Source organism: Ostrinia furnacalis, unplaced genomic scaffold (genome assembly GCF_004193835.3).
Source record: "Ostrinia furnacalis isolate ACB-3 unplaced genomic scaffold, ASM419383v2 OfSCF4536, whole genome shotgun sequence".
NCBI classification, from domain to species: domain Eukaryota; kingdom Metazoa; phylum Arthropoda; class Insecta; order Lepidoptera; family Crambidae; genus Ostrinia; species Ostrinia furnacalis.
The window spans coordinates 8705-21904 of record NW_021134775.1 but is presented as its reverse complement, the minus strand read 5'-3'; the positions used below and the strand labels follow the sequence as shown (position 1 = coordinate 21904).

Genomic DNA, 13200 nt, shown 5'->3' with positions numbered 1-13200 from the left:
TTAACTTATTATTAATTTATTGTTTTGTAAAACCTTACCTAGTATTTTGTAAACAAACAGTGTTTTATTACGAGTGCAGTCATATGACCGGCGTCCGTCTTTCTAGGTAGTTAAATTTTGCCGTCATTCTAGTGATAATATACTGGTTTGCGATTATTGGCGATAGTGCGGCACGTGAACCGTCAGGCCAGGTAACCATCAACAGTTCTTACGGTGGGACCGTATCAAAAAATATGACATTTAGATTCGAAATTCCATTTTTGTGGAAAGGCCTATAACTTCATTCAGCGCATAACTAAATACCTACCAATACTCAATTTACCACGAATGGTGATTATCTATCGTGGTCCACGATAGATAATCACCATGATGACGTGGTGGTTTTATTAAAGATTTATTTAAATGGACAGGAAAAAAATACTAATAGTAAGTATGCGGTTGAACTTTGCAAAGTTGTTCTAGGATGAGCTTGAAGCAAGTTTTTTTTATTTGGTCACAGAAAATCCGCATCTCTCAGTCGCAACTTGTTATAGCTAGCAAATACACATTGGTTACCGACGATTTACCATTAATTTGTGATAGAAAACTGAAAAATGAATAGTGACACAAATAGCGATGTGAACAAAACAAATGCTGCCCAAATTAACAGTGCTAACGGTAACGAACAAAAAACTGATGGAAAGAAGGAACCCTTCAGATTAATAAAACGAATGAAATCTCTTATCCTATTGTTGACTGTGGAGCCATTTTTGGTTTGCTACATTATACCAACAATCCTTTCATCGACGGCTATGCAGAAATTTAATATGGAAAAAGCATGCCGAGTTGACTTAAATCAGACAGAGGAGGTTTGTAGGAAGGTAGTGGAAGGCATTCAGGATGACAATACTACCATAGAGGCCCTGAAGAAGGCCTCAGTTCTTGTGGCAGATATGACAGCTTGGAGGGAACCTATAACATTCGGAATACCAGCTCTAATGATATTGTTTGTTGGAGCATGGAGTGATAAAACAGGAAACAGGAAATACTTATTACTTATACCTGTCATTGGAGAAATTGGATCATTAGTAGGAATTCTTGCCGGCACGTACTTCTTTCTGGAGTGGCCCTTGTGGGTGATGGCACTAATAGAAGCAAGCTCATCCACGTTTACTGGAGGTCTGTATGTAATTTTGATGGGGTCATACAGTTATTTAGCTGACGTCACCACCCCCGAGTCGCGTACCTTCAGAATGGGTGTAGCGGGTGTTTTAGTGTCATTGGGTTCCCCTTTGGCAAATGCAATAAGTGGCATACTAACTGTAAATCTCGGTTACTTTGGAATATTCGGAATTTCACTGGCTATGTATATGTTTTGTTTCTTCTACGCACTGATAAGAATTCAAGATGTCAGAAGAGTGGAAATTGAAGGAAGTTTCTTTCATAAACTGATAAGCTTTTTTCACCCGAAGAATGTTTGGGGCACACTATCGTTAGTGTTCACAAGTCGTGGGAAGCAGCTATTGAAGATTACTTTAGTAATTTGTGCCCACATTGTTATACAAGGTCCTGTTGCAGGTAAGACATATAGTTTAGCAAACAAAAGTACCAACAATTTAAACTACTTTTAAAAACACAGTATTTTCCTGATTCGATTCTATATTTTCATAATATTTATCACCTCAAACTGATTTGAATGAACGTTTGGACTAAAGAACACTAGACATGAATGTCATTTAATTTTTTTTTACTTATTATATTTAATCGTCTATTAATTTAAACAATAACAAACCATATTATTTACTTTCATTGGAAACGAAGCCTGTCAAGATAAGTCATATGAGACGTTATACATATTATGTATTAACAAAGTTGCTAATCAAGTAGGTAACATCATACAATTAATTGCATTTTTTTTATTTTGTTTGTAAATCGTATACTTAATACGTAATCCTAAGAATAGAGAAATGGTAAAGCTTCTCATGTATATGTCACCCTAAAATTGTGAATTCCGTCAGATTATAATCTGACGTAGTTAAATTACAATCTAACCTAACCTAACCCACTGTCAGTTTACAATCTAACGCGTTATATTATAAACTGACAGAGTTCACAATTTCACGTTGACATATACAAACATACCTACCCATTATTTCTAACATAAACCCACTTATGCACTTTTCAGGTGAACAAGCATGCCTGTACCTCTACACATTGAATAGGTACCAGATGGGTCTAGTGGATCAATCTCTGTATACAACGTTTGCTTTGATCATGGGACTCGTCGGTAAGATTTTATATTTAACTAGCGGCCGCCCGCGACTTCGTACGCGTGGATCCCGTTTTACCCCCTTCCCGCTTTTCTGTTGAAATTTTTCCTGAATTTTCTTTGCTATAAACCTTACGGAGCCCGAGACCTTTCCAACGAATGCAAAACCGTGGAAATCGGTTCGTGCGTTCTGGAGTTATAGCGTCAGGGAGGAAAACCCGACTTATTTTTATATAGTAGATAAACAAATAGAAATAAATATTTATATTCACAGTGTTCATTTCTACGGTTCCTTACTTTAAAAGGTAAAAATTGGTCAAGTGCGTGCCGTGCCACGCGCAGTGTAGGGTTCCGTAGTTGTCCGTCGTTAACACAATATATTTCAGAAGCAAGCAATTACTCAGAACATATTTCAGAAGCAAGCAATTCATCTAAAGTCACTTTTAATATTTTCTTCTAAAGAATTTTTACAAGTTAAGAAATATAATATTCCATGATTTAAATGACTATTACTCTTATGCCCGTTTTCACCTACAATCCCTAATTTTTAAGTGACCCCCATGTAAACAAAATTCCTGTTATTTGTTACCATAGGGTTTACTTAAAAAATAGGGATTGATGGTGAAAACGGGCGTTAAACTAACGAATGTATCTTGACCGTTATAGTTTTCCTTGAAAGTTCATGAAAAGCAGTATTATTACAAATTTTTCAAGCCAAGNGGGGGGGGGGGGGGGGGCTTGGCATGTTTGCGTCGAGGCTTGATTGGCGGTACCTGAATCATTACTCAATGATTCATGTGCTGGCACTGGCAGACCGCTGATGCTTATTTTCAATTTGAAATCAAACCAAATGTATGTAAGTACTTATTTAATAACACTATGATCATAATGTGGTCGAAAGAAATTAATTTGTTATTATTATAAAAAGAAAGAAATACCTAAGTTAATTTTAAATTAAAAAAAACTCCAGAAGTATCAATCATGGTATAAATTTTAATATTAATTTGTAATTATTTTTATACTTTTTAGTGTATGTTTTGGAGTCGGTTTTATTTTTATGATAAACTAGCGGCCGCCCGCGACTTCGAACGCGTGGATCCCGTTTTACCCCCTTCTTATTCTTATTCAAATCTTAGGTACGCATTTTTGATTTTTTCATACAAATGTTTTTTCCCGCTAACTACGGGAGTTAGCGGGAAAAAACATCCCATGAGAATTTTACAATATCCTATTGTAACTAAGCTTTAAGTTTACTAAGGTACCTGCATGCCTTTTAAGCGTCTAACTTAAGTGGTTTAGATTTTTCATACAAAAGGATTTTCCCGCTAATTCCCGTTCCCGTGGGAATTTCGGGAATTCCTTTCTTAGTGCACCTCTGCGGTACCTAATCTACGTCCCTTCTAAATTTCAAGTGCCAACGTTTAGCCGTTTAGGCTGTGCGTTGATATGTCAGTCAGTCAGTCAATCAGTCAGTTTCTCCCTTTATACATACAGTGTGAGTCACATTAAAGTGTACATATGAAAATAGGTGAAACTAGACCTATTTTTATCGACAAAAAAGTGGTCAAAATTTTTTTTTACATTCTTTTAAATTTTTATAGAATTTTTATTCTTCCAATCTCTTCTTGTAAAGAAAACGTAATAACTTTTAACTAAGAGCTATCTATACTAATATTATAAAGCTGAAGAGTTTGTTTGTTTGTTTGTTTGGTTGAACGCGCTAATCTCAGGAACTACTGGACCGATTTGAAAAAATCTTTTTGTGTTGGATAGCCCGTTAGTTCCTGAAGGCTTTAGGCTATATATCATTACGCTAAGACCAATAGGAGCGAGCACCAATGAATAATGTTTCAAATCAGTGATTTTTTTCCTTTTGAGAGCTGACGTTGCGTAAACGGTTAAAGTTTCGCAAAAATTATGTATGACAAGATTGTTTCCCTTTAAAAGTTCTACAAAAAAGTCCGCGACAGCATATGTCTATCTTTTAAGGTTGGCTCATAGTAACCTTTTTTATGCAAAAAAAAATCTGTTTTAAAATAATGCATTATTTGCGAAGGCGTTTTCATAAACATGATATTAATCCTTATCCAAATAAATAAGTTATTCATCACAAGTATTTAATTTTAAACATACTTGCCATTTAAATTATTCGATTTCAATAAATATCTTAGAAGATATCGCNTCGCAGCAAGTTTTAAAATAACATCGCAGCAAAATAACGATCAAGTACTGAGCGCGCCACTGATGGATCAACGCACAGCCTAAACTGCTCACCGTAGAGACCTGAAATTTGAAGGGTGTGTTCTTTGAATGACGTAGGCATCTGATATGAAAGGATTTTCTAAAATTCTACCCCTAAGGAGGTGAAAAAGGAGGGCAAAGTTTGTATGGGATAAAGTGATTCCTTCGTCCAACCTACTTCAAATTTTGCATCAACATTTTTTAACAGAATTAATGAAAGATGTATTTCGTATTTTATTGAAATTCATCTCCTAGCTATGTCAAATAGGGGTAAAAAGTTATTTTGGTGGTGATTTGCTTGAAAGTTGATATCAATTACTCCTTAGTGCATTTACTGACTTAAGTCAGATTGCAAGTTTAAACATTGGATCGCAATGTAATCGAGGCAACTAATATGGCCTCGCGGGCGCCCCTTGAGAGTTATAGCGGAGGCCCATCCCATAAGGTAGCGGGAGTAGACTTGAGGAAAAGCTGTTTCACCCACGGCCAGTTGTATGTGGCATGCTGGAAGCTTGGTGATTCTAGCACCCGTAGGAAAATAAAAAAATATTGTTTACCAACAAATACTGCGGTAGGTGTAGTTTTTATTTATTTAACTAGCGGCCGCCCGCGACTTCGTACGCGTGGATCCCGTTTTACCCCCTTCATCTATCTTACGCGGTTTAGATTTTTTCATACAAATGTTTTTTTCCGCTAACTCCCGTTCCTGTGGGAATTTTGCAATATCCTGTTGTAACTAAGCTTTAAGTTTACTAAGATACCTGCATGCCAAATTTCAAGCGTCTAACTTAAGCGGTTTAGATTTTTCCATACGAATGTTTTTTCCCGCTGACTCCCGTTCCCGTGGGAATTTTGCAATATCCTGTTGTAACTAAGCTTTAAGTTTACCAAGATACCTGCATGAGAAATTTCAAGCGTCTAACTTATGCGGTTTAGATTTTTTCATACAAATGTTTTTTCCCGCTAACTCCCGTTACCGTGGGAAATTTGCAATATCCTGTTGTAACTAAGCTTCAAGTTTACTAAGATACCTGCATGCCAAATTTCAAGCGTCTAACTTAAGCGGTTTAGATTTTTCATACAAAGGGATTTTCCCGTTAATTCCCGTTCCCGTGGGAATTCCTAAGTATACTATAACCTGCCCAGGAGTATGAAGAATAAATGTACCAAGTTTCGTTAAAATCCGTCTAGTAGTTTTTGTTTCTATAAGGAACATACAGACGGACAGACAGACATACAGACAGACAAAAATTTTATTGATTGCATTTTTGGCATCAGTATCGATCACTAATCACTTTCTGATAGTTATTTTAAAGATATATTTCATGTACAGAATTGACCTCTCTACAGATTTATTATAAGTATAGATAGGTCAACCAACAAGACATACACTAGAAGACAATCAATATTTACAACGTATTTAAACTTAATCTAAGTAGTTAGGTACTGCCTTAATTAAAGGTTGCCACGGCATGCAATAGTGACTTATACAATTAAACAGTGTCTACACTAAAAGATTTCGATTTCATTGTAAAAAGATAATACCACCGAGTAACTTTCACCGGATCAAAGGCCGAGCTGCATATTCTAACATTTAATAACTGCATATTAAACATTTACAGATAATAACATTAAAAACCATTTAAATATCCTATGAGAACTTTTCGTCTTCTACGCGGACGAAGTCGCGGGCAAAAGCTATTTGTAAAATAATTAGAATAAATTATTAAAACTGCCTACCCAAAGTCATTATTCCACGCGGACGAAGTCGCGGGCACAGCTAGTATCCTAATAAAATAAAAACAGTAATAATACTAAATAACAGGCAATACTAAAAAAATAAATAAAATACTCAGAAAATGGCAACAAATAATTAAAAAATGATACATTTTGAGAAAAATCTGCATTTTAATTCGTGTGTTTTTGATTATTTGATAAATTTCTCCAAATAATGCCCCCATAGGTAGTGTTTATTACTTTGTGTTATTCTTTATCGTATTACCTTTGTAAAACCAAAAATCGCATGTCTCTATCCCTATCACAACGTTTGCAATGATCGTTTGAACTAAGCCTCTCCGGGCGCGCCATTCAACGCTTCGTTAACAACGAAACTGAAAGAGGCTCTAGATTTGTAAGTTTTTATTTGAAATCTAACTTGATTTCAAATAAGGAGAATAATGTGGTGACAGGCCTTTGTTCAAACGATCATAGCAAATGTTGTGATAAGGATAGAGACATGCAATTTTTGGTTTTACAAAAGTAATACGATATAAAATAATGCAAAGCAATAAAAACCACCTGTTATAGGGGCATTTTTTGAAGGAATTGATCAAATAGCAAGCTTTCAAGAGGAGAGCGTATCTTTACCTTAAAGGCCGGCAACGCACCTGTAACGCCCCTGGGTCTGCGGGTGTCTATGGGCGACGGTAATCACTTACCATCAGGTGATCCGTTTGCTCGTTTGCCTCCTATCACATAAAAAAAAAAAAAAAACAAAAAAAAACACGAATTTAGAAGCAGAATTTTTTCAAAAAGTATATTTTTTTATTATTTGTTGGCATTTTCTGGGTATTTTATGTATTTTATTATCACCTGTTATTTAGCATTATTACTGTTTTTATTTTATCAGGATATACCTATTAGTTTAAAAGTTATTAAGTTTTCTTTACGAGAAGTACCTAATTGGAAAAAAAATAATTCTATAAAAAAATAAAAAAAAATCTCAAAAAATTTTTGGCCTCTTTTTTGTCGATAAAAATAGGTCTAGTTTCACATATTTTCATATGTGCACTTTATCGTGACTCACACTGTATATTTAGATATATTTCCGTCATACTTGATTTCTATGTAACTTTAACCATTAAGGCTGCACACGCGACGGAAGCTTAAAAATGGAGTAACTTCTCCCGTTTTCCCCAAAATTTCCCTTCACTACTCTGCTCCTAACTATACTATAACCTGCCCAGGAGTATGAAGAATAATTGTACCAAGTTTCATTAAAATCCGTCCCGTAGTTTTTGTTTCTATAAGGAATATACAGACAGACAGACAGACAGAAAGACAGATAGACAAACAGACAATTTTACTGATTGCATTTTTTGCATCAGTATCGATCACTAATCACCCCCTGATAGTTATTTTGAAAATATATTTTATGTACAGAATTGACCTCTCTATAGATTTAATATAAGTATACAGGTGTTAGGTAAATGGGTATATGAGCCGACACTAGCCCATGTTAACATGGGCATATAAATGGTATGGTGGGTAAAAGTCAGAAATTTGATATCACATTTTTAATTTTTTAAATTTTCATACAAAATAAATTTTATAAAATCCGATTTATATGAAAATTAAAATAATTAAAATGGAGATATCAATTTTCTGACGTCACCATACCATTTATATGCCCATTTTAACATGGGCTAGTGTCGGCTCATATACCCATTTACCTAACACCCTGTATATCGTTCGTTCGTTTCAGCCGAAAGACGTCCACTGCTGGACAAAGGCCTCCCCCAAGGATTTCCACAAAGACCGGTCCTGCGCTGCTTGCATCCAGGCACCTCCCGCGACCTTCACCAGATCGTCGATATATAATATAAATATACTAGCAGCCGCCCGCGACTTCGTACGCGTGGATCCCGTTTTACCCCCTACTAGTATAGATAAAATTGAAATGTTTCTACATAGTGAATTTTAATTTCCAAATGAAAACTGACTTGAAATATTTGTTCAATTGTATCCTAGTATCTACTATTATCATCTTTTGTTCTTGTTAAACAGTAAAACCAATCTGGCTGTAGATATGGCAACTTTTTGCTTTTGTCAAATGTTTTCATGATAATTTTCTATTACCATTTAATTTTATTATGTATTACCGTTGCCATTTTCCAGGTACTTCATTGGCAATGGGCATATTTGTGAAGTGGCTCAAGGTGCACGACGGTTTACTTGGTATCATCGCCACCACCTCTAACCTGCTATCTACTTTGACCTCCGGTCTCGCTCCAACAAGAGAATACTTCTTTGCTGGACCCGTCCTTGGTATATTTGGAGGGCCTGCGTCTACTGCGGTACGATCGCTCGGAACCAAAATTGTGCAACCAGATCAAGTTGGTATGTTTTTGTTATGATAGCTACATAGTTACACAAAGATTTGCTCCCTAAGGACGTTTATATTTATCAGCCACTCATAATATTATATGTATGTTGTCAAAGTTACGAAGGTAATACGATTGATAAAATTAACATAAAATAATAAAAACTATTAGTCCAGTCAATAAAGCATTATAGATGGAAAACCGTGGAACACAATTTTTGACTTCGGGACTTTATTTAGACTAGTTAGGAGGTGAACATAGTAAAAGTCCCCGCCCTTAGCCCTTGAGCCGGCGGGGAGAGGGGGGTTTAAAGGTACCACTTTTTGGTTTTTCGCTTAATCCTCGGAAACTATGTGTCCTAGTGACATGACTACTATGAACCAAAAAAAGCTTATTCAATTTGCTACAGGTGAGATGGTAGTTTTTTTCTATATCTTGTATAGTTTTCGCGGCATCTGCTCTAGAAGGTCTGTAATATTGGAAATTTTATTTTTGTCTTACATGTTCCCCTCAGGAGAAAATCGACTAAATCAATATTGAGCAAACATTCTAGACATGCGGGAGCATGTTAAGCCTAGTTTTAGGGAGGGGACTGCACCGTGCGAATATTTAGACGAACCACTTGGAGCCACTTTTGACTCCTCATCACTCAAAAACTACTGTGCATTAACACCTCAAATTTGGCACATGTGTTGAGACTTGCAAGATAAACATCAGCTTCAAATTTCATAAATATATCTCAAACGGTTCTTTAGGTATTGACGTCCAAAAATCTACATGTCTGACCTATAGATCAAATTCTAACCACTTCCAGAGGACCTTGAAGGTTCATATTTGGCATCCAGATAAGTAGATGTGTAAATACAAAGGAACAAATAAAAAACCAGTAAATTTTAACATTTCACAGGTGATAGATAGATTTTAGTGTACTAAATTTCGTTTTTTGAACGTTAATATCTAAATAACCGTTTGAAGTATATTTATGAAATTTGAAGCTGATATTTATCTTGCAAGTCTCAACTCATGTGCCAAATTTAAAGTGTTAATGCACAGTGGTTTTTGAGTGATGAGGAGTCAAAAGTGGCTCCAAGTGGTTCGTCTAAATATTCGCACGGTGCAGTCTCCTCCCTGAAACTAGGCTTAACATACTCCCGCATGTCTAAAATGTTTGCTCAATATTGATTTAGTCGATTTTCTCCTGTTGGGAACATGTAAGACAAAAATAAAATTTCCAATATTACAAACCTTCGAGAGCAGATGTAGGTCTAGGTCAAATCCTCCAATTTTGCTTTTGGGAAACAAAACAGGGTATAAAGCTCCTGCAGTGGAGACTGATATGACTTGATGATGAAATGGTGATGAATATTATATTACATTTAATATAAATTAATATAATATTATCATTTGTGTTTGTAAAATGTAATGATCATTTCTTTACAGGTAAAATGTGTTCCCTTATCGGCTTTGTTGAGGCGCTACTTCCTGTGATATACATGCCTTTGTATACAAAGATATATTCAAACACAATCAACACATTTCCAGGGGCGTTCTATATTGTAGGGGCGATCATGACGGTCCCAGATATTATAATATTTGGGTAAGTTGTTGCTATTATAGCCTAAGCTAAGCTACCTCATAGGCTAATTCAAATGACGTACATCTTTTTATACAATAAATAAAGCTGAAGATGTTGCTCTTTTTCTAAAATATAAATGATTTAAGGTACAGCTCATTTCCTCGATAGCGATAGGTCATAATAACTAATAGTTAATAATTGTAAACAATTTCATCCGTTTTTTTTCAGTTCTTTCTACATTATGCATCGAAGACAGCAAAGAGATGCTGTTACACACCCAGAGGTGAAAGAGATGCATGTATATGAAAACGATGTCACTGCTTTTTAAATGATTTTACATATTAATTTGATTTATATACCCACACAATTTCAGTTGCCATAAAAATACTACAGAATATAATGTAGCATGTAATGTACCTAAGTTACCTAGTTTTATGTTTTGTCGATGTATTTTATTGCAATAAATTTATGCTTCTATACTAATATTATAAATGCGAAAGTAACTTTTGTCTGTCCGTCTGTCTGTCTGTCTTGCTTTCACGCCTAAACCACTGAACCGATTTTGATGAAATTTGGCATAGTTTAAGTCCCGGGAAAGGACATAGGATAGTTTTTATCTAGGTTTTTGAAACAAGGACGCGCGCGATAAAGTTTTTCTGTGACAGACAAAATTCCACGCGGGCGAAGCCGCGGGCGGAAAGCTAGTAAATAGTAAACTGAACCTCATCGACTGTATGACGCCAATTGGGTGACCGTCGTTGAAGTCAGGGATGTTCCCTGGACAAACTAAGGTCGTCCCCGAGGATATTCACACGGATTACTTATTCCACTTTGTTCATCTGGGTGACATCACAATGCAATAATAAGGAATAATCAACTAAGAAGCATGAAATAGATTAATTTTCACAAAAAAGTTAAAAACCGACTCCAAAAAACCTGCATTAAAAAGGAGAAAATAATTACATTATTTATTTATTAGGACAATTAATGTATACCATGATTAATATACTCGGAGTCGGCATCAGCCTGCTTAGTGCCTTTATTTTATGATTTTTAGTTGATTAGTCCTTGATAATGTCACTGAAGATGGACAGTACCTACCTAAACCTATGTTTAATGAGAATGAGACTATAGTTTTCCATATTAAGTGTAAATAATCTTCCCTATAAAATACAGCCTACTTTAAATATCGGCAATTAAAAAGTATCATCTAACTTCGAACATAATATAACCTCCTCCTTTTTTTAAGTCGGTTAAAAAGTAACATTGTTCACCTAGATGAATTAATTCCTAAGTGAACAAAGGCAAGGTGATATCACCCAGGTGAAATGGTTCCGAGGGAAATGAGGACACTATAAAAAATCTACTTTGTTCAGTCAGGTGATATCACCCAGGTGAACAAAGTGGAAAAATCCGTTCACAACGACAGGTCCTGCGCTGCCCGCATCCAGATGCTTCCCGCGGCCTTCAATAGATCGTCGGTCTACAAAGTGGGAGGCCTGCCTAGCTGCTAACACTAGATACCGTATTCCGATCCACCTTTATATGTATATCCGCCTAAATTTTGTATTTATTGAAGAACGATTTTAACTACCTTTAGGTACCGATAGATTGTTGATAGTTCCCTAACCCGTCTTGGCAAAGATGATGATAATGACATTTTAGCCTGACCAGAAACATAAAAACCCTGGCATAGAGGCGCGTCAATTGCATTTGATAGTGCAACACTGAGTACAGTCGTACCCGTGTTAAATTAATAGGCTCACTTTATGTATCAGGATTCAGGATTACGGGTTAATTTGATATTTTCATAGATTAACGAAAAAATATTATTATAGGTAACCTGGTTTAAATAAATAAATTAATGAAACCATCAATCGAGCTAGTAGGATTTATTTTATGATTTCATCAATAATCAAATTCAGAACTTGAATATTCAACTGCAATGTTTGCTCATGAACGCTTCAAACTCGGTACTTCTTTCCCAATTCCATAAAATTCAACACTTAGAAAGTGACATTTTTTTTTAAAATAGGTAGTTGAAACAAACCATAGCTAATTTTCATAGTGGACTGTACTATGCGATAAACATGTCAGTCAATTTGACAACCTTTGTCGGAAACATTATTCAATGAAAATATTGTCCGAACCCTTAGTATTTCTCTTCGACAAATACTTTAACACATTGTGAACCACTTTTCTTTCACGACTATAAAAAGATTTTAGCAATTTAATTCACACAAAATCAATTGCGTACATTTAAAATACAGTTTGTTTACACTTTGACAGCAATAGACTGACATGCAAGGTGACATGTCAATGAAGTTTTCAGTTACTGTTGCCATTAAAAGAAATTAGTACCATTAGTTTTCCGCAACATGGCGAGGGTTTTTATGTTCCTGGTCGGGCTATAAGACTTTAAGAGGTTTTTCTGTTTAAAATCGGTTTAAGCGTAAAAGCGCGGCAGAATAGAAAGATAGAGTTACTTTCGCATTTATAATATTAGTAGGGATAGAAGGGGGATAGGGATTAATAATAAAATAAATAAATAAGTTTATTTGAACAAATTGATACATTTGTTATCATCACANCTAAGGTCTTCCCCGAGGATATTCACAACGGATTACCTACTTATTCCACTTTGTTCATCTGGGTGACATCACAATGCAATAATAAGGAATAATCAACTAAGAAGAATGAAATAGATTAATTTTCACAAAAAAGTTAAAAACCGACTCCAAAAAACCTGCATTAAAAAGTAGAAAATAATTACATTATTTATTTATTAGGACAATTAATGTATACCATGATTGATATACTCGGAGTCGGTATCAGCCTGCTCAGTGCCTTTATTTTATGATTTTTAGTTGATTAGTCCTTGTTGTTGTCACACAAAATACAGCCTACTTTAAATTTTAATATCGGCAATTAAAAAGTATCATCTAACTTCGAACATAATATAACCTCCTCCTTTTTTGAAGTCGGTTAAAAAGTAGCATTCAGTAGCATAAAGTAGCTTTTGCTAAAAAGTA

At 35.2% G+C, this 13200-nt stretch overlaps 1 protein-coding gene across 1 annotated transcript; it reads left to right on the top strand.

Annotated features, from left to right (window-relative positions):
- Positions 1 to 529: 529 nt before the first annotated feature.
- LOC114359661 (proton-coupled folate transporter-like) lies at positions 530 to 10662 on the top strand. Its single transcript, XM_028314138.1, has 5 exons — positions 530 to 1557; positions 2165 to 2266; positions 8387 to 8608; positions 10033 to 10189; positions 10397 to 10662. Exons 1-5 carry the CDS (start codon positions 594 to 596, stop codon positions 10494 to 10496), a joined length of 1545 nt encoding a protein of 514 aa, XP_028169939.1. The 5' UTR covers positions 530 to 593; the 3' UTR covers positions 10497 to 10662.
- Positions 10663 to 13200: the final 2538 nt, after the last annotated feature.